The following is a 24,916-nucleotide window of genomic DNA, read 5'->3' on the forward strand; positions in this document are numbered from 1 at the left end:
ATATCTGCAAATGCTGTTAATGAGTCTGATTTGTAACCAAGCCAACAGGCTACATAGCAATGTAGTTAATAATCTGCCACCATGTGAAAGCTGATACATTACATGTCAGCTCAACTGGTATCAAGGTGCAAGTTACACCAGCCATGGGTTTCATACCCAAGGACACACATAGCCTACTGATACAAATGTGTATTTGTAAGCCATTTGTAAGCCATTTGGTTAAAAGCATCACCTAAATCAAAAATCTTTATTACTTACTTTAGGCCTACGCACAAACTGAATCAGTTCACTTTTCCTTACGTTATATATTCCAACATTATGTGCAATAGGATAGGCATTGATAATACAATAACCAATCGCACCAAACTATAACATTAGTCTGAAATTGTAAATACAGTCTAGTTTTTTTGACCCTCCTTGCCTTCAATATCATAGACTACTGAGAAGACAATTTCACCACATGAATAAATCGTCTTATCGTGAATTATAGTGTCATTTCAACACTCAGTAACGTTACATTAACCATCGAGGAATAGTGGGTTGGACAGGCCTATGTTGATAAACATTTCCGCACTTCCCTTCGCTAGGGCGGAGGCAGTGGCATGTCATACAGGCGTCCTCTCCTCGCGAATGTGACCCGTGATTGCTGTTGCACGCATAGAGACAGCTAAGAAAAACGTCTCAGTTATCTGTAAATATACTTTAAATAACGTATTTTCCACGGACTTTAACAAGTCTCTGTAATAAAACATGGGTAGCTGTCTTACTGTTGGACCAAACGAAGCCCTGGTCGTTTCAGGTAAAATGTATTTTATGTGTTTTTATTGTGACGATGACTAGCATGCAATGATGCTCGGAAACCGATGTTTGGCTGTCAACAAGCTAGCTTGGCAGATAGATTTAGCACTCTAGCTAGGTAGCTACATTTCTAGTTTCTTCGGGTTTCTTATTGATTTAAGCAGGCTAGCTAGCACTAGATGCCACAGGCGGATTATGTTTACTGACCTAGCTAATGTTGGCTAGCAATAAGAACGTTTGTCCGTAGTGTTAACTGACGTTATTCTGCATGAACTGTTACTTGCTTGTGGATAGGTTTTCAAATCAGTCTTAATAAGCTACTCCATCTATCTCTCATCAGTCTGAGGTTTTGCAGGACAATTCCTGAACCTCCAGGTTAATCTGCATGTACGTTAATTAGCTAATCTTAACGTAGCTGTCTGTAGTTAACGTTAGCTGGTTGGTTGTCATTAACGTAAGATAAGATTGATGAGACGTTACCGCAGCATGATCAATAGTTTACTTTCTCTTCGCTGGCGAGAACAGAACACTAATTACAAACCCTCAATGTGTTAATTGTGTTGCGATGTTTAACATGCTAACACAGGAGGCCATAAGGCTAGCGTGAAGAAGATTTTACCCATTCTCGCTAGCTAAATGCTATCTGACGCTAGCTTTGAATTATTCACACCTGGAACCATTGTAGTAACTGTTTACCTATCTAGCGAAGATTCCTTTCTTTAATAAATAACCTTCTTAGGCTTGCTATAACTACATAGAGCTAACGTTAGGTGACGATACAGAAATGTGGTTGTTTAGGTACAGAAAACTTAATGTTAACTGTCTAGCTGAGATTGTGGAAAATTATAAAGTTTCCGTGAAATGATGGCTCAACCTTTTTACTATTGCCAATGTTAGGATGTGATGGACGGTACACCAAATGATCTTGGATTCATTCCCCCCCCCCAAAAAAAATATGATTACTGTCTTAACCCCTCTAAATACCTTCATGATTTACCAACATATTTTATCCTTGGGGTCAATTTGACTCCAGCAATTTAAACCTCCAAAATATTATTATAATTACAGATTTTCACCCAAGTTTATATGTGAGGTACTTGAGGTATTGAACACATATCATCATGGTAATTGTGTGTTTACCCAGATGTTCCCATTAAATAAGGAAAAGTCATTAAATATGAAGCAAAATGTCAATAATTTATTTAGAGACATTAAACATTGAATGGGGTCAACCTGACCCCAAACATAGCAGGAGGGTTAAAGAAGCAGGAACGTATGAGACACCTGTCTGACCCACTTGTAGTCCGTCCGTCCTTATCATATTGGTAACAACATAATTATTTAAATGAGACAAGACAACAGTTCGTTATAAAAGACTGACTGAAACCTATATTTCAACTCAAAACAAAACGGGTGCGTAGGTTTTCTACTGCTGTTGCTTCGCTTTACCTTATTTTCGCTGATATTGCTAAAACCCATTAATTATTCCACATGGATTTTTGTTGGACGGACCCATTACTATCATAATCGCTGAGGACAGTATCTTTCTCGTTTTGAGGGATAACTGCAGTGCTGTCACCTAGATCCAACACATCCTAAAAGAAAAAAAAAGAACAGAGTAGAAAGTTAAGTAGACCAAGAACTATGTGTATGAGTAAGTGTCTACCTAAATCTGTTGGTCACTATTGTTGCCATGGACATATTTACTTATGCTGACCTAGAGTGGACAGTTTTGGGACTTCTTTAAGTCATGAAATGGGTAGCCCTGTCGCAACGTAATAAAAGCCATGGCAGCCATGGCCTACTGATTAGGGTTTCAGGCCGGAAACCGTAGGGTGGCAGGTTTGATCCCCGACCAGTAGGAAAAAAATGTGGGCGGGGGAAGTGGTAGACCACTGCTCTCCCATGCCCACATCCACGGCTGAAGTGCCCTTGAGCAAGGCACCTAACCCTGATCACTGCTCCCCGGGCGCTGCCAATGGCAGCTCACTGCTCCCGGTTAGTGTGTAACCTCACTTCACTGTGTGTATGTGTCACTTCCTTGGATTGGTTAAATGCAGAGGTGAATTTCAGAGTGTGTGTGTCTACACCACCTCTGCCATAGAGAGGACTTTAACTTTTTTTTTCACTTTCAAAAGCGTGGATTAGTTTTTCTGCATCTTCGAGGGATAGGACTTTTTAATATTGCGTGGATGAAAAAAATGATGTCTTTGATAACTGTTTTATGTGTGAGTCAAATAGGAGGTCTTGGTTAATAGTTACACCGAGGTTTTTGATGCTAGTATTGGGTGTAAATGAGATGCCATTGCGTGTGGGTAGATGGCTAGAAATTGTCAATTGATTGGGGCCTACAAGCATAACCTCCGTTTTATCAGAGTTAAGGAGCAGGAAGTTGTTAGCCATCTGACATTTTGATCTTGTAGGAAGGTTTTTATCTTCGGTAGATGAACAATTTCATCAGGTTTTATGGATAGGTAAAGTTGGGTGCCATCAGCATAGCAATGGAAGTTGATGCAGCACCTTATGACAGCACCTAAGGGTAGCATGTACAAGGTGAAGAGCAGTGGTCCAAGGACAGAGCCTTGGGGAACACCCTGGCTTACTCTGGTGTGATTGGATGACTTATTATGAACATAAGACCTAAACCAGTATAGGGCACAGCCTTTGATGCCAACATGAGGTCTCTGTAACAGGATATGATGAATTATAGTGTCAAAAGTGGCACTAAGGTCTAGAAGAACAAGTATTGAGGTGCATCCATGATTTGAATGCGATTAGTAGGTAATTCAGAACATTGACTAAGGCTTGTAGAACCTGATAATGTAATAATTTCCCGATAATGTAATAACTCCCGATAATGTAATACAAATTCCTTCATAAGTCCCTAAAAGATGTAATAAAACCTGATAATGTAATAATACCCCGATAATGTAATAAAGTGCATTTCCCAATAATTTTTGCAGAACCTGATAATGTAATAATTACCTGATATTGTAATAACTTTCGTTGGTGCTGTAGCATCAGGTCTCCAGTTTCAGAGGTCCAAACAGTGAAGCTGTCCAGAGACCTGCTGCTTCACTATTAGCAGATACAGTATATATTTTATATGATTGCGAATGCACAATTTTTACAATGGTGAAAGGGATATTCAGTGGTAATCAACTAATAGAGAAAAAATAAGAAGATTTTGGTATGTTATAGACCGGCAGCTAATGGGCACATAGAACATTGAGTTTCTAAGTCCTCATTGATCATCAATAGCTGTCTTTCGCTATTTGATTTATATCAAATTCTCTTTTGATTTTGTGTGGCAATGTCCCTTAAAAATGACACTATATGCTGCAAAACATCATGCAACATGCATTTCCTCTACTTTCCCTTGACTTTGCACATGACAAGGCAGTTTGAATGGATCCTCTGTTGGCTTGTCCTTTCAGTGGAAATCACAATGGCTAAAGACATCAAGACTCATCCTTTCCATTTTCCACCTTCCATTACTCATATCCAACATATCAAGTTATTGCCTCATTTGCACTTATTTTGTGTTTTGAGATGGATGTGTTTGTGAACCTTGCTCATAGATATGGGTGGTTGTCTACACAGCATCACTACTTGGTCTGAATAACTGGTGTCCCAACATTTCAGCACTGACCAAAGTTTTTACATTATCAGGAATGTATTACATTATCAGGTTCTGCAAAATTTAGGCTAACCTGATAATGTAATAACTTCCAATTAATGTAACATTTTATTACATTATTGGTATGGCGATTGTTACATTATTGGGAAATGCACTTTATTACATTATTGGGATATTATTACATTATCAGGTTTTATTACATCTTTTAGGGACTTATGAGGGATTTTTTTATTACATTATCAGGGTTATTACGTTATCAGGAAATTATTACATTATCAGGTTCTACAAGGCTCTTTCAGTGCTGTGATGGGCTTAAAAGCCAGATTGGAAGTCTTCTTCAATATTGATTATATGAAGAAAGAAAGGAAGTAAGTTGCTTAGCTATTATTTCTTCAAGAAAGGGAGGTTAGATATGGGTCTATAGTTAGCCAGATTATCAGGATCAAGGTTAGGTTTTTTGAGAGATGGTTTGAACACTGTTATGCATTTGATGGAGAGTCATTGTTCAGAGGCTCAGAGCAGTGGGTAAAGGTACACATTAAACACTGTTGCTATTTGTGTCATTTTTCCAGGTGGCTGCACGAATCGGAAGACTTATGTCATTGGTGGCTGGGCCTGGGCATGGTGTCTCATTTCAGATGCTCAAAGGTCAGGCAGTGTTCACAAATTAATGAATGTATTCTGAGATTTTCCAGTTCAGAAAATCTGTCCCCCTCTTTTGCTCACACATGCATACCACACACCTACACAAACCACCCAAACCCACACATGCATAAACACAAACACTCATCTACAGGTTTACACTTTTTCATTGGAAGGCACACACACACACACACACACACACACACACACACACACACACACACACACACACACACACACACGAACAGCTGACTTAAAATGTTTATGTCAAATTTTTGAAGTGGCGGTTTGTCGCTTTTCAGTTTCTCATTGTTATATGTCACTTAGGTCAAAGAACGTAGATGGACTCAAAACTGGTTGTGTTTGTTGGTTACTATAATTTAATTGGGACGCTTTTTGATTTCTCAGCCTGACACTAGAGATTATGACGCTACAACCCAAATGTGAAGATGTGGAGACAGCAGAAGGGGTAGCCATTACTGTCACTGGAGTTGCCCAGGTAGGTGTGCTTTTAGTCTCATTCAAAGCTGTTCATCATTGGCAGGTGTTCATTCACACAGGAATTTGTGTAACTGTCTATGTCCATGTTGAGATGTACATTTATTCCCATCCTTTTGGATCCTTCAGTGTGACTAAGCAGAGAATGGAGTATAATATGGTACATTTCTCAGGGCAAATGTTTGTGTTACGGTAAATCTTTGACATTTCTTACATGACAGATTAGATTAATAGTTAATCAAAGGATTGTCAGCCATGGAAAGGATTGGTCACTTGAGCAGAACTTTCTGAGTTCAATCTTACAACCTTTTTTTCTTGGGAGAAAACCTATTACACAGGACACAGTGATGGAAAAAAGAATTGTATTGGCAGAGAAATGCATTACACCATCAAAACACAGTCCAGTTATATGGGCTATATCTGATGTAAATCATTTCCCTAATGGTAAAGTTCCATTGCATTGTGCAACACACTCCTTGTTCACTATTATTTTGTAAACAATATAACAAGGTTTTTTGTAAACATAGTTGATTTTCCATGAACACAGCATATGTTCGTAGAATCACATACTGCAGTCAGTGAGCTTCTCCATTTGCTTTTAGGTCTGTTAGTACTTCAAACAGTTGAACAAAGTTAAGCAATACTGAACAAACAACTGAATGAAAGAACTGATGTATATAGAGGCTAACTCTGACTATGGCTAGCGTGATGTTAAAGTAAGTAGTTTCATACAGCGGATTGAAATACTGCATAGCTTTACAAATTGTGACATTATAAATCAGGACCCTTGTTGAGAGACCCCTACACTTTTTCAACATTTTGTCGCAGGTCAAAGTCATGACGGAAGATGAGCTGCTGCCTTTAGCATGTGAGCAGTTCTTGGGAAAATCAGTGATGGAGATAAAAAGTGTCGTCTTGCAAACTCTGGAAGGACATTTACGTTCCATTTTAGGTGAGCGTTAAAAAAAAAAAAGTTCCAAGTTGTCAAAACAAGCAGTTATTACCACGAGTGTGGTATTACTGACTCATAAGTAGCAGATTAATGTTACTTTATTTTAATGATCCTTATCTATTTATTTAATTTCTTTTTCAAATTTGTATTAATTAATATTTTTATGTTTATGTATATACTTGAATCCTATTCCTACTACCTTGCTGCTTTGACAATTGAATTTCCCTCACGGCATTAATAAAAGTTTATCTATCTATCTATCTATCTATCTATCTATCTATCTATCTATATCTACCTATCTATCTATCTATCTATCTATCTATCTATCTATCTATCTATCTATCTATCTATCTATCTATCTATCTATCTATCTATCTATCTATATCTACCTATCTATCTATCTATCTATCTATCTATCTATCTATCTATCTATCTATCTATTTATCTATCTATCTATCTATCTATCTTTCTTTCTTTCTTACCTATCTTGCACTGTTTAGTGTTCCAGATCTGGCACTAATGGGATGATCTTCTGTCATTCCCCCAGGCACTCTCACAGTGGAGCAGATCTACCAGGACCGAGACAAGTTTGCCCAGCTGGTGCGAGAGGTGGCCTCCCCAGACGTGGGCCGTATGGGTATTGAAATCCTCAGCTTCACCATCAAAGTGAGTTTTTTTTTCACTACATATCAAACCTTTGTGAGCAGAGTGCCCTTAAGGCGGATATATGTTCAGTTTCAGACGCAACGCGTAAGCACGTAAGCGCAGGCAATTCACCGCCAGAACAATAGGCTTGCGTAAAATGGCGCAAGTCTAGAAAAAGGGGCCGACGCACGCAAGACGTGAAAAGACGCGCAAGAGGCGCTTGCGTCTCTGAGCATAAATCAGGCTTTAGGCTATGCTAAATGTGACAGTGGTTAAAGCCCATATGATGCTGACGGTCATTTATCCACGGCCCCCAATGAGTTTCTCCACCCTCCATCTTATTATTTATCCTGGCAGTAGCACCCACCTGTCCCCAACACACACACACACACACACACACACACACTCACGCACTCACGCACAGACAGGCAAACACACTTCTATTGTCTTCATGTGATGTCGTAAGACAATTTTAGGTCAGTGGTCTGCAATAATGCATTAGCTTACTAACCCATCGATTTCAATCTTGTCATTTCTGTGGGTCTAGATGAAAAGTGACCAGGTGTTGAGTAGTACGGGTATTTTTTTTCTTTGGGAATACAATTATATCGGGGTTAAGGTGCGAGAAGACCACAGCAAGAAAAGAAGTTCCATTTGTTTGATCAAACATAATATGGCAGCACCTAGAGGCAACCGATAATTCAGAGTAAATGTGATGAATTGCTTGTCCATGAAACCATTAATGATTTACAGCCTGAGTCATTATCACTTTCAGGAGTTAATTAGGTGGAAAACATAGACTGTTATAAAAACTTAAAGGAAAGACATTTAACATACCTTTTGAATGCATTATTCTTTGGTTGTTTCTATTTACTAGAACTATGATATGAAAGAAAACCACCCCAAGAAATAACATTGTTATGACTGCTCTGGCGCAGTCATTCCTCGGTGTCTCAGGTCTGGTGTGTGTGTGTTTTTTTTTTTACTTAAACGGTCTGCTCTCCACAGGATGTGTACGACAAGCTGGACTACCTCAGCTCTCTGGGGAAATCGCAGACCGCAGCTGTTCAGAGGGATGCAGACATTGGAGTGGCTGAAGCGGAGAGGGATGCTGGCATAAGGGTAAAGGACTGTGCTCCTGTAATGGACAATTCTCACAAACCAATGATTAATATTTATTTAAGCACCCAGAAGAACTCAGCCTTAGCCTGTGGCTTTTAATGTATATTGCTACCCGTTAGGTTAGGCTGACCTGAGGTAATTTTTTTGGATACCTACAATCTATCTTGATGAATACCCCTCTTACTTTTTAATAACAGGTTTCTTGTAGAAATAGTGTCGCACAGGGTTTTGCCACGGCCGTTTTAGTATCTTGGCATATTCCACGGACACAACCTGTATCTAGTTTTGGAGACTACTATTCACTAAAAACTATCGATTAAAGGCCAAAAAGCCCAAAAATAAATCTTTAAAAAAAAAACTGTTCTTGCTGTAGAAGGTCTAGCCCAGTTAATTAGCCCGGTCCTATACTGTTTGAAACTAATCTTAGCCAGCCATTGCGGAAACACAGTTACATACAAATACTTCTCTGGTGAAGAATTTAACAAGAGTTAGAGGCCACAGTGGGTCAGAAATCATTACACAGATAACAGATTTGGTCATTTCAGAAACATTCAAACCATTTCAAAGTGTCTTGATGTAACTCAAAATAGGGGTGGTAAATCAAACGTAAAGGTACTATGATGCCCTTCTCAAATGTTGTCTTCGGGCGAAGCCTTGGGTTTTCCCCAATGCCAACCACTTACAAAATGTCAACAAGTTGTTTCCATTCGTATGCTCGTGTAATGAAGTCATGTCTGTCCCTGGGGAACTTCATCATCCCTGATGGATCCCCCAGGGAGAGTTTCACATGTTGGTCAACATTCTCTACCTCTCTCCATCAGGAAGCAGAGTGCAAAAAAGAGATGATGGATGTCAAGTTCCTAGCCGACACGAAAATGGCAGACTCCAAACGAGAGCTGGACATGCAGAAAGCTTCGTTCAACCAGGAAGTGAACACCAAGGTCAGTGAGACAGTGTTTCACATGGCCCGTTGATCTTCACAAGTAAACACTGTATGATGAGATTTTATCTCCAAGAAGTTACCAAAAAATGTTCCCTTGGGCATGTTGACCTTGCATGGGTCATTTCTTTGGTACAACTGTTCCAGCTGTATATTGCACTTCCAATCAGAAAAACGAAATCTTTTGAGGTGCACAATGGGCAGTGTATAAAGGGGAAGATTGTTTTCATAGTTCCAGGGATAATCAAGCCTTTTATTACAATGGCTTGATCACATAAAAAAAAAGGGTTGATAAAGGCTAAAGGCTTGATTAGAAAACTGCCTCTCTTTAGTCTGTGATTTTATTTTATATGTCAGACTTTGTACTGGATGCCCAAACCTCAAAATAAACCTGTGCGGGGGGGGGGGGCACTGTAGCTCACAAAGTAGCCTCAACCACATTCGGGCTTGACACCCATGGAGGACACGGGTTCGAATCGGGCCCGATGTCATTTATCCAGTTCATTCCCCAGCTCTTCTCCCTCTCATTTCCTGTCCCACTCTTCACTAACCTATCAATTAAATGCATCATAAAAGCCAAAAACAAATCTTTAAAAAAAAAAATAATAATAATAATAAAAAAAAAACTGTGCGACGGCCTCTGACTGTGCTGATGATGCTGTCTCACCTGATTCTCACCTGAGCAGAAAGCCGAAGCTGAGCTGGCCTACACGCTGCAGGGTGCCAAAGAGCAGCAGAAGATTCGGCTGGAAGAGATTGAAATTGAGGTTGTGCAGAGGAAGAAGCAAATCACCATTGAGGAGAGGGAGATCGACCGCACGGAGAAGGAGCTGATTGCTACCGTCAAGCGGCCTGCAGAGGCTGAGGCCTACAAGATACAGCAGCTTGCTGAGGGAGAGAAGTGAGTGTGGCCTCTCAGGGAAACGAATTCTTGGTCATATTTATAGAAGCCTTAAGTGCCTTATCTTGCACTTCTACTAGTACTTAACTTGCACTTACAGCAGTTACATTCCTGCACTCTTTTTCTATTTCTTAGGCAAAATAGTATTTATTGTTACACTAGGTCTCTATTGCTCGTGGCTTGACTGTTCTCTCCCTTGTACGTTGCTTCAGACAAAAGTGTCTGCTAAATGACTACATTTAAATGTTAGTGATGTAAAGTAAGTGCTATAAGACTTTAATGTAAAATAATGAATACAGTGTATGAACGAATGTTTCTACAAAATGGTAGCAATATGTAATAATGTGTAATTGCTTTATAAATACATTTGTACCAAGAAATGTGTACCCTTAGGTGTTCTCAAATAACTGAAGTATGTTGTATCCCATGCTACCTGAAATACCTTGCAGTGCTACTATTGCAGTTTGCCATGTATGAATATTGAAGGCGTTTTACATCACTTGTCTGTTTTTAACACACAACATGTTGAAACCACAACCAAAACACGGTTTCAGTTTCAAATGTGTTCCATTGAGGTGAACATCCTGTTGTGTGTGTGTGCTCTGTAATATTCTGTTCTTGAATATGTGATGTGATTGTGGTTGGTGTTGTCCTACTTCACAGGATGAAAAAGGTGTTGACTGCTCAAGCAGAAGCTGAGAAAATCCGCATGATCGGAGCGGCGGAAGCAGGCTCTATTGAAGCCATAGGTAAAGCAGAGGCAATGAGGATGAGGCTGAAGGCTGAGGCCTACCAGCAGTACGGGGAAGCAGCCAAGGTTGCCCTGGTCCTGGAGGCACTGCCAAAGGTATGTGATCAACCGCATTAAACACACAATCCACAGCAAATCTTTGAATATTTCACAGAACATATGGCATTTTTTGTTAGTTAGTGCAATAAGCTAGATACATAATTATTGGGGTACGTGTGGCAGACATTTAGGATGGCAATGTCCACTTTTTTCAATCACGTTCTCTTCTCTTTGTGTCTCAACAGATTGCTGCCAAAGTGGCTGCCCCTCTGGCCAGGACCAATGAGATAGTCATTCTGAGCGGAGACAACAACCGGGTGACTGGAGAAGTGAACCGCCTGCTGGCCGAGCTGCCTGTGTCCGTCAACGCTCTCACAGGAGTGGACCTGACCAAGGTGAGAGGGGCTGGTAGACCCTGGGCGGGGGCAGACTCAGTTTCAGCTAGCATGGCTATTGATTTGGACTAGTTCAGGCCTTTTGATGGGTTTGAGATCAATGTGTTTTCCATGCATCAATAGTGGATAGCAATTGTAGATCAGTGTGGAATTTCTTGTTTGGTGCCACACAGTCTATTGTGGAAAGCATTAAGCTACTTTAAGGGCCCTGAGAAGATTTCAGCATAGTCAGGGCATATTTTAAGGATATTGTGCTGAAGTAACTACACCACATCCTGGGAGCATTTGGAGATTGGTATCATGGATGGATGTACCATTTCACCGTTGCCTTTCACCATGGAAATAGAATTAATTATAAGCATCTAAATGGGTTGTGGGTGGTTAAAGGACAGCCCCCGGTTGCCTCCCATCGAAGCCTATATGGATGACATAACTACACTGGCTAAGCTGCTCCATGTATTTGTCGGCTGTTAAGAGTTGTTTTATTTTTGCAATTTAATTTGAAGCATAGAAAATTGATTGATTGAGTTGGAAATTGGTATTTTAAGCCTGAAATTGGTATGGGTTGACCAAAAGTTGCTACTTGCTATATTATATCTATTATAAAATTTGAGAACAGCCTCAATTCAAGATCAAGGTTTTTGATCACAAGAGTAAAAGAACTATTTACAATTTACACTGAGTTTTATATGAACTTAAAGCTTGAATTGCGCAATTGTGAAGGGCTTAGCACTTGCTGTCTTTGAAACTGCTGGCATACATTGTTCCCCATCTGTGTAGAGAGCTGAAACACACGATCATATGACATGCTCAACCCCAGATGTGCCATTCTCTCCACAAGTTCCCTTTTGTGTGTGTGGGAAGGCAGCATCAGTCCTATTTATCAAGGAACTGGTGTCTTGTGAGGTCCTATGTCTGACAAAAGGTGCTGTGCCTGGTGCACGCTTGTGCTTTACGCTGTTGAATTTAAGCAACTGAGCAACTGCTGTTGGCGATGTTTCTTCTGCCATCTGGTCCTTGATGCTGGGTCCCTCTAGGACTATGTTCACCAGGATAGGAACAGCGGTGACACAGAGTCCTCTTGGCATCTTTCATGGAAACCATAAAATGGGCTGGCCTCACCAAATATCTGACAGTGGACAATTTGTGCAGCACATGCGATAAGCACAGCATCTTTGTCACTGGCCTGCTCATAGGCTTTAGGAAGAGCAGCGCCAACATCTTCTACAAAGGCTATCAGGACATCTCTTTCCTTCATGTATGATGATTGCATATCAGGGAATTCAGCAAGAATTCTCTCCCTCAGTCCTGCAGAGTTCATTCTGGTATCAACCTTGTCTGCAAAACTGAAATTGTGGTGCTTGCATGTTGGGCTTTTTCCAAGGTGGCCTTTGACTGTGTGTGAAGTTGCTATTTCAGAGGTCATTAATAAGGAAGCTAGGACATGGCTTTGGGTGCCATGTTGTCTAAGTGCTGTACCTTTGTATGAAGAAGGAATTTTGCCAATGACCACCTTGGTGTTAGAGTTCAAATGTGCTAAGGCAAGCTTGGAGATGATTTTGTCACAGTCTAAGGATCCAGTAGTCAAGAACACTGTTCGAACGGTAAAATCAGGGAAGAAGTGGAATTCGGGAGAAGCGGTGGGGGTGGCAGTTTGGGGACTACTTATCTAAGCTGTGGAGGTTTAGTGATTTTTATGGTCATACAAGGAAGTGTCACTAGAAGGAGCCATATTAGCCTGCCTGTTTGTGAACGAGCAGCGGACTAAAAGTGTGTGTTGCCGAAATTATAAAAACAACTATAAAAATGTTGTGAAGGGCCAACATAAAATCAATCTCATCTTAACAGTAAATGAAACATGATGATGATACTGATCCTGACTTTTCAAGGCTGATACAGGTTGCATCACATGAACAGTCTCATTTCCTCTAGCATGTTTCAGAAAAAGGGACTATCCAAAATGTTGACGTATAACTCTGAATAGTTCTTCTTTTGCCCTTTGCTCAAACCCACCCCCTTTGTGGTCTCGAAAGGTTAATACTACAGACTATGTTAAATGGAAGACCAGCTGAATGGATTGGAAAGCAGACATATATTGGGTGTCTTATTTAAATGCTGGCTAATTTTATTACATTGATGGCTCAGTAAGATTTGGAGAAATTTAAATGCTGATCAATAATACTTATATCAATCTTTTATGACATTTCTTGTTTTTGATGTTGTAGAGAAAGACTAAACTAATGAGAAACCTAACCAAGAATAATATGTGTGCTCCCTCAAATAGATACCTTTACTGAGGAAGATGACTGACGCCCAAGCCTGAGAAGAATCTCCTACCTTCTGCTCTGATATGTCGTTTGCATTCACTTCGACTGCCTTCAGAACACTTGAAAACCTATTGTTTCTCTATACAAGTGGATTTGGGAACCTCTGGTGCCTTAATTTTTTACAGGACCAGACTATCTGCATGTACTGCTGCTCCTCCTCTTAACCATTTACATCTAACTGTTATGTTAAGCTTTGTGAATCCATCGACGTAATTGGTGGGAAAGGAGAAAGGAGAGGAACACTTTTAATTCCTCTTTCATTCATCAATATGGTTCTATCTTTATGGTTCTATCTGTGTAGCGTGTCTTGTAGGGAGTAACGGTATGGATACATGCCAGCGACACAAAACGCTTGCTTTGCTTTTGAGTGGGCGTGGCGTGTGGAAATGGCATAACATACTGGACAAGAGAGCTATTTAGCAATCTAGCTAGCTAGTAGGCTATCCAGGCGCTTGTTTTTATATGAAAACTGTCATTCTGTTAAAGTAAGCACAGGATTACATATCTAACATACCAGGGAGAACAACAACCCCTTACAAGGCCATCCAGGCTTTTCTTTTTAGCAAATGAAATGACTGAACAACGTCATAGTCCTGCAGTTTTCAAACCGTCAGAGACAACACCAAACCACTGCTGGCGAAATTCGCTCGTCATTTGCATAGGATTCAATGTTCCCCAACTTTTTTCGATCACTTCGCCCAATTCGCTCGTTAACGTCTCAATCTGCCTCCAACAGAAATTAATGGGATATAGAATTTTGCTTCCGTTGCGATCGCTGGCATGGAACCGGGTTGCAAGGGAGGTAGTGAGGTCATTTTGCATCTCAAAACTTTTTAAACCAGATTGACTAAATGTCGTATCTGTTTATTTTACAAACTTACTCACTGTCCAGTTGATAAATTTAGTTAGGACACATTTCAAGGTAGAATTTAATAACAGTCACATTTGTTGTAGGTAGTGGGCTGAGTGATTGGTTTACCTTCTTAAAAGTACTATCACATAGCTACCACAAATTCCAAATGTTAAATTTGGTTTGGGCCTCGTCCTGTCTGGGTTCTGAGAGTATGATGTGCTAGCCAATGAACTTCAGGAATATTTTGATGGGCATGCAAGGTATCCGCATAGTGAGTCCGTGGTATTGCTGTCAAAAGTTGCTGTGTATGTGATTTCATGTATGTGGTAACAAAACGTTTTGTTATGTAATTAGTTACGACTCTTTTTCCATTTCTTAAGACATTCACACTGACTATACACAACAGATTTGTTTTGCTGTACTCTAATTGAGGAATGCCATATTGATAAATAAGCCATTATATTAAAGTCTGTCTTTTAGCATGGATCAAAGCGCATGCTATCCACAAATTCACCATTTTTTTTTTCTTTGTAGTATTTCACGTCGGGTATCTTTGAGGCCAGTTGGCTTGTTTTATTTTTTTCTGTTTATTTTGTGTTTTAGATTCAATATAACTATATATTATTATATGCATTTACAAGAGAACGATAGGTCATTGGAGTGAGTTGACAATATGTGAGGTGAAACCCTTCATTTGCAATGCTATGATTATTTTCATGGTGTTGAGAAAGTGGGTTCTTTTTTACTGATTTCAAAGTGATTTTAATCATACCAAAGTAGATTCTCTGTGGTAATATAGTATGCTTATTTTATTTGTTTCACTTGTTTTAAATCTTTTTGTAACATTTAATGTACATGTAAGCCATGCAATCCAAAATCTTTGTAGAACTTATCACCAGGTTATTTTTTCTAGACACACTTTATACTTGTCTGTCAAGTCCATGTGAGCTAAGAAATGTCCCTCTATATTGGCAGCCATATGAAATTACCATAGAGTTATGCTTTGTGTAGCCTTGTGCTGTGAAGTTTTGTGTTGAAGGATTGCTTTCTTCTGTTTGATCTAAGGGGTGGGAAAAAAGGTTATATGGCATTGGTATATGAGGTTCTCTGCACTGTTGTGTCGTAGTGCCATTTATGAAGTCATTTTGTACTTTCACTGAATGTTTTGTCCCTGGTTCCTGAAACATTCGACAGCCTCAATTTATGAACTAAAATGGCAGCTCATTCAATTGGTTTTAACAACAATATGTGCCATTGTATGTGCTTCTAAGGTTTTGCTATTTGAATCAGTTGTTTTTGTTTATTTTTTTTATCACATGTAAAACACAATTCAATGTGTATGCTTTTATTTCAATTTTATTTTTGTGAGATGCTTTTATTTGTAGGTAATGTGTCAAGATGACTTCATAATACCTGTGTGAAATCACTTAAATATATCACAGAAGAGTACTTGCTAAAATGCTATTCCCAACAATATTTTTTGTAAGGTCATCAGTTTTGACCATTTCTTCTATTTGTGCTGGACTGTTAAATAATCTAATGTGAATTAATTTAGAATTCATATCATTCTTTGTCCCTCGCTACTTTGAGATACGAATACACACAATCACTAAAACTATTAATAGTAATTTTTCTATTACTCTAGTACTCTAGCATATGGTGCAATGGACTATTACCTGATATTTAAATAAAAAAAGCCACTCCATTATTTTGTCACGAGAATCTTTAGCTTCTCAATTCTTCTTAACACAGCCTTACCTTGCATGTATAATTGTGCATGGGGCTCAATGTAATTTCAAACATGACCATTTCATCCACGTATTAAAAACAATAAAAGTCCATTATTCAGAACGTGATGATATGACACACTAATGAAACGGTTTCAATGTAATAGAACGTGTTTACATGTTCTCAGTTTTTTTTTACTGTTGGCAATGACTGAAGTTTTTAGCTTCAAATTGTGTCAATCAAACAGACCATGGAGATTTCACACACCTTCCTTTGCTTACATACAAGTTGTGTCAAATGACTCATTTGTAGAGGGACACATGGAACATTAATAATATGACTTTGACAGTATTAATACATACAAGTATTTTACGTAGGCCACCCATGAATCAACCGACTAAAGTCCCTATCAGGCATATTCTGGGCAGCTCTCTGCAGTGAAGGGGTCTTTTCAGAAAGTCATCCTTACGCATGCGCGAATGATGCACTGCATTTGCAAATCAGCAGTGGCAGAGTGGACAACATACCAAAAACGAAGAAAATACCGGTGTTGGAAATATTTCTTTAAATTATGTTTTAACAGTCCACCTTCTCATGGAAAGTATGTACTGTGTTCTTATCGTTTTCTCTTGCTCAGACATAGCCATTTCATCTGTCAGAACCTCTTAAAATGAAAGCCTATTGCACTTGCAGCACAAAGAAGATCCCAGATCCTAGTTAGCCGCTACTTAGCTATGCTATCCTCTATGAGAGTCCAACATTGTGTGCAAGCCAGTATAGGTTGGTAATTACTGTGTAGCTAGCTCGCTTCTGTAGTATTTGTAATGTACGACACAAGATCTTCATGGGTAAATGAGTAGCCACCACTGGAAACGAGACCAGCTTTTACAACAGGGTAACACTAACTTACACAGATAGTTAGTGCTTGTACTTGTTCTTGTTAACCTCACATTTACGATTTGCCTATTAACCTTATCAGTTAACTAGCCTGCAATTACGCGTGATACGAGTTGTTCTATTCGAAGGCGTTAGCCGTTAGCCTATTTAGGTGTGCGAATTGCTTAAGTTATGTTGAACAGCTGGGTCGACTAGCATGGCTAACCCGGTGAGCTCCCCTAGCTCACACAAATAATAGTAAATCCCCAGACAATATGCTTTATCATTTGCGATTCTTCTTTACATAAGCGCAGACGGCTGCGTATGAACATAATAAGAACTAAGGTGATTATTTGTCATTTCCAGGCATTTATTTTACATGAATGTTTTTAGTGATCATTTCTGCCAGGCTTTGTTGTATGAGTTGGTGTCTGCAAACCAGCCATTTTCACCCAGACTCAAGCCATTGAAGAATTAAGTAGGTTGAGTTTTGTTGTTGATGGTCATCATAATAGTCATTTTAAAACAACTCGCGTGTTCAGTGTTAACTACGAGTTTTCAGTACAGGGGGTAATACACTTCGGCACCGGCTACGGAACCGGAACTATAGTTTGTGCACTATTGCTACATAATTAGATTCCGTACCAGTAGTTTAAAATATTATCGACCCTGAACGGGTTTTCTGTCGGAATTATATATCTACAGTTGTCACGGACGAATTTCCCGTGAATTTCTGCCTGTTTGGTTTACGCCTCGTTTCCAGTTTAGTTTGGTGTCAGTAACTCCATATAATATACGCAATATACCCTCTAGTGTTCAACGCAAGGAAATGCATTTCTGTAAGGATGGCGTCGAAAGGAGTGCCTTAGACATTTCCGAAGATGCTGTTAATGCAAACATAGCAATAACAATAAACAAACGTAACTCCCTAGTGCCGGTGTCAACATGGACGATTGCAACGGCGAAGCAACCTCTACTTATGTCAAGTGAGCGGTAATATCATTGAGGGGAATCACAGCGGTGCAATGGCAGTGAAGTAAAGTTTTTATAGGCCATCAAACTGATGCAGATTATCGATATTTCTATATTCGTTGAAGCACAGTGTTCATAGCGTCAGTGAAAGCCAATTATTCACTGATGTCTATTGATCTAATGCAGAAAGTTGCCTGTTACTCGAATTCTCTCTTCAGAATGTTTAATGAACTCTTCCACTTTTCAGAACTTCGGTCTAGGTGGTGTAGCCTATAGGCTAACTATATTTTAAGCAGAATAATAAAGATGCACAATGTGTTAAACTAGCTTAACTAGTTTTTCATTATACAATTACACTATCAGACGTGATTATCTACTATTTGACTAACTGTCAAGCAGCTGAATTGAAGGAAATAGCCTGTTTGCCAATTCGTTTTTCCAATGACATGAACTTCCTGGCACACAGCGCATAATGTCTCTGCCAAATCCACCGCAAAGGTATTTTTTAAAGGCACTAGGGGCAACGTCGTCACCGAAAAAAAAGGAGTTTTGCAAATACATCGGAGATCACAGAGGTTCTTATTGGAATGAATGGACTTCCGGTTGACTCACATATAGAGATGAAAACAAGGCATTATTCTAATTTTGTAGCATTAGATAACATGATTTTCGTCATTGGAGAAGGTTAAAAACGTTTGCCTTCCCCGCTGTGGTGAATCCTAGTGCGGCGCTTTGTCGACGCGGGGGCAATGGGGCCCCCTCTAGGCGCGACACCCTGACTCGGCTTGTCAGTGTTGGCCGTATGTTTACTCAGTAACTTTGTGACTACATACATTGATTAAAGCTACTGACCATAATAATTCATTAAAATTGGGCTTGACGGGAATCGAATACGCGTCAACTGCCTGGAAGGCAGCAATGCTAATCTCTGTTCCACCAATGCACTTGGACACCGAGGGGTGCGGGATACGACAGCAGGGTTGCCAGGGCTCCGCAGCAATAGTGTCAGTCTTACAGCCAGTCACTTCGATTAACTTAACTGGTAATTGGAATGTATATTTTGGGCCTATTGGGTACTCCAGCGTGTTAAACGGTAGCTAGCTAGATAATTACCATTTACGCAGTGGAACCTACCTACTCTGTGGAGCGTCTGCTGCTCACGTTGGTGCCACGGGACGCAACAAATATTTCTCCTTGCCACTTCTTCCGATAATCATGTAGGAATTTACCCCTTCGCCGCCTCTCGGTGTTTTCAACTTGAACTATCCACGCTAATAATTCACTTTTTGCCGATGTCGCGGCAACTGCCAATCCATCAAATTGGAGCAGTCAGTTGGAGCGCCTGTAGGCCCGGGTCATGCAGTGGCATCTCCTGCCGTGCCCTGGGCACCTGCCAGGCTGACTAAAGCATTCGCTTCCACTTCGTTCATGGCACTCAAACTGCAGGGTGTGCGCTGTGGGCTCAAACGCCAGCTGTTTTAGAGAGCGATTTAAAAAGGTCATGGATGAATGCTTGATATTTAAATGGAGCGACTCTGCAGAGAAGCTATTACAGAAGCAGTTCGTCGTTGTGTGTAATGTACGAGGCGGTGGTACAAGAACCAAGATGTGATGGAAAAGGAATTGCTCTGTGGTGCACTGTGTGGTAAATGTCATTAATGTCTAGACTGCACTTTTTTGCTCTTATGGTGGACCCATTCTGAAATGCAATGCTCTTGTGTTGCATTTGTTTCATTATTCATTGATCCGGTGTTCATGGAACGTGTGTGTGTTTAAGAATAGTTTGTAAAAGAGATGCTTTATCATTCTTTTAGCGACTATATCATAGTATAGTGTTTTTAAGCCGTCTTAGTAAGGAGGATACAGCACATTCAATATAAGCTGTTGCCTGTTTCTTGTTCCTGTATCGAGGCTATAAGGTGAATATAACACATTTGGAATGACCTGTGTTCAAATCCTAGCTGATGTCCTGCTGAGCCATGCCTCTGATCCTGTTTCTCTTGCAGTGTGACGGAGGGAAGCCCATGTTGTATTAGTGCCTGTGTGACATGCTGGCTTGTTTGCCGGTATCCAACCCCACATTCCAGCTTCGTTCTCACTTGCAGATGAACACTGGACTTCAGAAATGTAAGTACACCTTCCATTTGTCTGCTCATTATTTGCTGCTGTTTGTGGGCACATCAGGTGAAATGGTTGTGTGTGTTTGGTGATGGTCAGGGTGATATAGGGAGGGCGAATTACTCCAGTGTGGAATGGTTTATGTTGCACAAGAGACTGGGATGATCAGCTTATTCTAGTTTTTTTCGTGAAAAATGTAGCCTATCCTACTTTTGTATTTAGCTTATGTTTGTGAATGTAATGTGGTATAATCATAGCATCACAGAATTCAAGTCAAATAACAAGTACTGTTTTCTTTTGTTTGTGATGCAAAGCTTATTTTCCATTTTCACAAATTTGGCGATATACTGTGTTGTATGTTTTGCCTAATAGTCATACAATAGATGATGGTATATGGTATATAGTATATTAAACATGTATATTATATTGTTTTAAAGGCTTTACTTTTTTTGTTATATAATCCTGAAATCCATCAGTGGTTTCTGTCTTGTGCTAAGTCATTGCCTTGATGGAAATGTCCCACTTTCTCCTAATTTCTTTTCCCTCTGCGCCTCACCCCAGGGGACACCACACAGAAGATGAGATCCGCACATTATCCATCCCCAGCGGAATTGGATGCCTTTGCTAAGAAAATTGCCAGCAACCCGCTGACCATCAAGATCTTCCCCAACAGTGTCAAAGTACCTCAGAGGAAACACATCCGTCGCACGGTCAACGGCCTGGACACCTCCAGTCACCGCTACAGCCCCTACCCGTCTCAGGAGTCCTCGCGCTCGGGCCTTCTTGCCATTGTGAAGGTGCCAGTCAAAGTCTTGAAGGGCCTGGACGCCAGCTGCACCCGCTTCCTGCCCAAGCCCATCATGAACCCCCACAGCGGGCCCTACGCGGCCCAGAGCACTTTACCGCCTCAGCAGACGGTGGCCCACCTGCTGGCTCACCCCCAGCCCCAAGCCGGGGCCCACAAGCAGGGCCTCCCCACCCACCACCTGCAGCAGCAGCAGCAGCAGCAGCAGCAGCAGCAGCAACAGCCACCACTGCAGCAACAGGGCATGGCGCGCCCACAGACCATCCAGCACCACGGCCTTCCTCATCCACCCAGTTTACGGCCTCAGACTGGCCTGAGCCGTCAGCAGACTCTCCAGCAGACTCTCCAGCAGCAGCAGCATCAGCTGCAGCAGCAGACTCTCCAGCAGCAGCAGCAGCAGAGACCTGGCTTGAGCCAACCACAGAGCTTACTGCAACAGCAGAGACCTGGCTTGAGCCAACCACAGAGCTTACTGCAGCAACAGCAGCAGAGACCTGGCTTGAGCCAACCACAGAGCTTACTGCAACAGCAGCAGAAGCAGCAGCAGATGGCCTCTCAGGGCTTAAGGCTCCTGGCAGAGATGGCTCCCAGGGCTCCCATGCTGCCCCAACACAGCATCCAGGCCCAGACCCAGACCCATGCCCAGGCCCAGACCCATGCCCAGGCTCAGGCTCAGGCTCAGGCCCTCTCTCAGGCCCATGCCCAGGCTCAGGCCCAGGTTCAGGCCCATGCCCAGGTTCAGGCACAGGCTCAGGCACAGGCCCAGGCCCAGGCCCAGGGCCTTTCTCAGCCCCAGACTCTCCCCCCTCAGGCCACCACTACGGCTGGAGCTGGTTCCCCGGCCCCATCTGGCATGGTGCTGGTCCCAGGGATGCACAGCAGCACCCCTCGCAAGCTGCCCGACGGCGATGCCCCTCCCAATGTGACCGTGTCTACCTCAACCATCCCGCTGTCCATGGCGGCCAGCCTGCACCACAACCGGCCCAGCGACCTCAGCAGCATCGTGCACCAGATCAACCAGTTCTGCCAGGCCCGGGCCGGCGCCGCTGGCACGTCGGTCTGCGAGGGCCAGATCGCCAACCCCAGCCCCATCAACCGCAACCTGCTCATCAACGCCAGCTCCCGTGCCTGCGGCCCGTACCCGCACCAGCATACTCACCCGCACCCTCACCCTCACATGCACCCACACCCTCACCAACACCCTCCTCAACACCATCACCCTCGCCCCATGCTCCAGCCTGTCCCCTCCTCCTGTGCCCTCAACCCCAATGTCACCCATGCCAGTGCCATCCAGCCCGCCACCATGGCTGTCATGAGTAGGTTGCCCCACTATCAGAACCATCTCAAACAGCCGCCGCAGCCCCACTTACCTCAGCAGCCACAGGCCCACTGGAAGCAGCAGCAGCAGCAGCAGCAGCCGTCGCTGCCGCTCAGCCACATGTCGCACATGCCCGACGGGCCGCCACCCTGCAAGAGCGTGGCCCGGGAGGACCCGGGGGGCTCTGGCTTCCCCACCAAGGGCCTGCCCTACTCCCAGCAGGAGGCGTGCATGGGCCAGCAGCCCTACGGTCTCAAAGCCCCACTAGACAAGCCCACCCCGTCGCCTCCGGTGAGCGGGATGGTGGGGGGCCCTGGGATGAACTACAATAACGGGCACTATGTGCAGCAGCAGCAGCAGCCGCCGTGGGGCAGCATCTTGCCCACCCCGAATAGCGACAGCTCTGGCTCCCAGGACCTGGCCATAAACTTCCACGGCGGTCTGCCGGGGGGCAGCACCTCCGTCGACTGCTCCCAGGGGACCCACTACAGGACTGGGGCTGTCGGCGTCGCCAACAGCCACCCGGGCCTGGTGCCGAACGTAGACTACATGGCTGCCGATTTCCCGAGCTTCCGGGAGCAAAGCAACATGGGCATGATGGGTAAGATGCCCAGGCTCCCCGTCATGACAAACGCTAGGGCCCCTGATTCAGGTGACAGTAGAAATGTTCCCATTCACCACCACCCAGGGTATAGATGAGGCTTCAACAGGTCATTTAGTCTGACGGCAATTCATAAAACGCACATTGCCCAGTCTCACGAATAATCCACAGAGCTCCGGTTTCCCAGGCAAGGATTAAAACTAGTCCTTGATAAAACTACATTGAGAATACTAATAATTTAAAAAACATTATTTTTTTTTCTTCTTTTCTTTTGTCTAGTGAGAACACCAATGCATCCAGGGCCAGGGTTAATCCCTGTCTGAGAAACCAGCTTAAAGTGTTTTTTAGCTAATGAATAGTGCTCTTATTGGAGTGTTGGTGTGTGTGAAGGTCATTAACTCCCCAGCCTTTCCTGTTCCTCTGTGTCCCGGCTGAATAAAGGCTTGTAACACTCTCCTATAGATTACTTTTCCGTTAGATAATGAAAAAAAAAAAAAACCCCGTGGCTTCATCTTATGTCTGCCTGTAGCACCTGGCCCCTAAAATAAATTGAGCTCAGTTTGTTGTCGGTAAACAAAGTGCTGCTCAGATTGTAGTGTTTACATGTAGGGAATGTCTTGCCATCACATAAACGCATCCAAGTTCTTCTATTCTCCTTCCATGTCTCATTGGAGAGCTAAATAGAAATAGAACACTGTGAGGAAGACATTTCTATAATCTAGAACATTGACGTTTGTTTCGTTAGCCCACTAGATCTATTCAGATCTTTCTAGAGATGCCATGGAATTGTGCACTCAAGCAACCAGGTTGAACATAATCAGTGTTCTCCTTTTGATGTTTACTTATCGCTTGCTATTATTATTATTATTGTCACTGAAGAAGGAGAGACACTAAGGAACAAGGAAACAAGTGTTGGCATATGCACATAGAGGATGCGACTGTTGATTTGTGAGACTGTTGTATATAAATTCAGGTTAAAGTTTTGGAAAGGCTGTTTTTAAGAGCTCTACAGAAGCATTTTACAGAGTGTCGGTCTCACTGTCAAACAGTATGTCTTGAATATGTTGACCAGGAATATGTTGAGTTCCTCCATGTAGGAATTCCATTGGAACTCGTGCCATGTCGTCTAATCTATTGTCCTGTTGTTTGTTAACGTAGTAATCACTACTTGAATTCCTGAGAGAACGTTCAGGCCATCACATCCTGATATGTATTACAAATATTGGCAACAAAAGGAAAAAAAAAAAAGGTTAATGTTTTGTTTTAAGTACTTATCCTAGCTGTAGTGCTAATGAATGGGGGGAGGTTTCAAAAAACATAATGACCAAATGGATCACTTGCATATGCAGCTTATACTGCATTGTAATCAGTCCCTCCAGGATTCTGGGATCAATTTTTTTTTTTTTGCAAGAAAATACATCATGGAATTTCTGCATCATTGGCAATAGATTTGCTTTAACCGAAAATCACCGCCAATGCCAACCACAGTTTTTAGAGATTGCCCGAAGCAAATTCAGTCACTTTTGGCCGCAATAACCACAACAAACACTGGAGATCCTGGAGGGACTGTGTGACCGCTGGAAAGGCCGGCCCAGATTCCTCTACACACTGTCTCCACTGCCCTACTACTGTGGCTGTCCTCCACTACGTGATGCATGTGCTTGCGCACTGGTGTGGGAGCTGAACAGTGCTTCTGCTGCGCTGGTAAACCAAGACCCAAATGGTGTTACCTATGGCAACGGAAGGGTCACCCACTGAAGTGGCTGGCTTTGTGATAACAACCCAGGCCTGTGAAAATGAGAAGTGACCCGCGTCCTCTCTGTCTCTCTCCTGGTCCTCCCATAAACATGAACATCACTGTATAGGGGGATCCCTGTGAAAGCTGGGGACTGTCTCTGTGCTCTAAAAGGCAAGTGTTGACATCTGTGTCCCTTCCTGGTTGTGTGGTTTGTGAAACTCCTGCTTGTCAGTGTTTATGTTATGGCCACGCCATCA

The 24,916-nt window shown here is 42.2% G+C and overlaps 2 protein-coding genes across 2 annotated transcripts; both read left to right on the forward strand.

The window, feature by feature from the left end:
• The first annotated feature begins 650 nt into the window (after positions 1-650).
• flot2b (flotillin 2b) lies at positions 651-16,195 on the forward strand. The gene is made up of 11 exons (XM_080844646.1): positions 651-799; positions 5,011-5,086; positions 5,489-5,579; positions 6,407-6,530; positions 7,078-7,196; positions 8,184-8,297; positions 9,119-9,238; positions 9,924-10,138; positions 10,802-10,985; positions 11,174-11,323; positions 13,608-16,195. Exons 1-11 carry the CDS (start codon positions 751-753, stop codon positions 13,644-13,646), a joined length of 1,281 nt encoding a protein of 426 aa, XP_080700772.1. The 5' UTR covers positions 651-750; the 3' UTR covers positions 13,647-16,195.
• Positions 16,196-16,747: 552 nt separating this feature from the next.
• fam222bb (family with sequence similarity 222 member Bb) lies at positions 16,748-23,103 on the forward strand. The gene is made up of 3 exons (XM_080844571.1): positions 16,748-16,832; positions 20,086-20,206; positions 20,759-23,103. The coding sequence occupies exons 2-3, from the start codon at positions 20,128-20,130 to the stop codon at positions 23,017-23,019; spliced, it is 2,340 nt and encodes a 779-aa protein (XP_080700697.1). The 5' UTR covers positions 16,748-16,832; positions 20,086-20,127; the 3' UTR covers positions 23,020-23,103.
• Positions 23,104-24,916: the final 1,813 nt, after the last annotated feature.

This window comes from Sprattus sprattus, assembly GCF_963457725.1.
Source record: "Sprattus sprattus genome assembly, chromosome: 9".
NCBI lineage: Eukaryota > Metazoa > Chordata > Actinopteri > Clupeiformes > Clupeidae > Sprattus > Sprattus sprattus.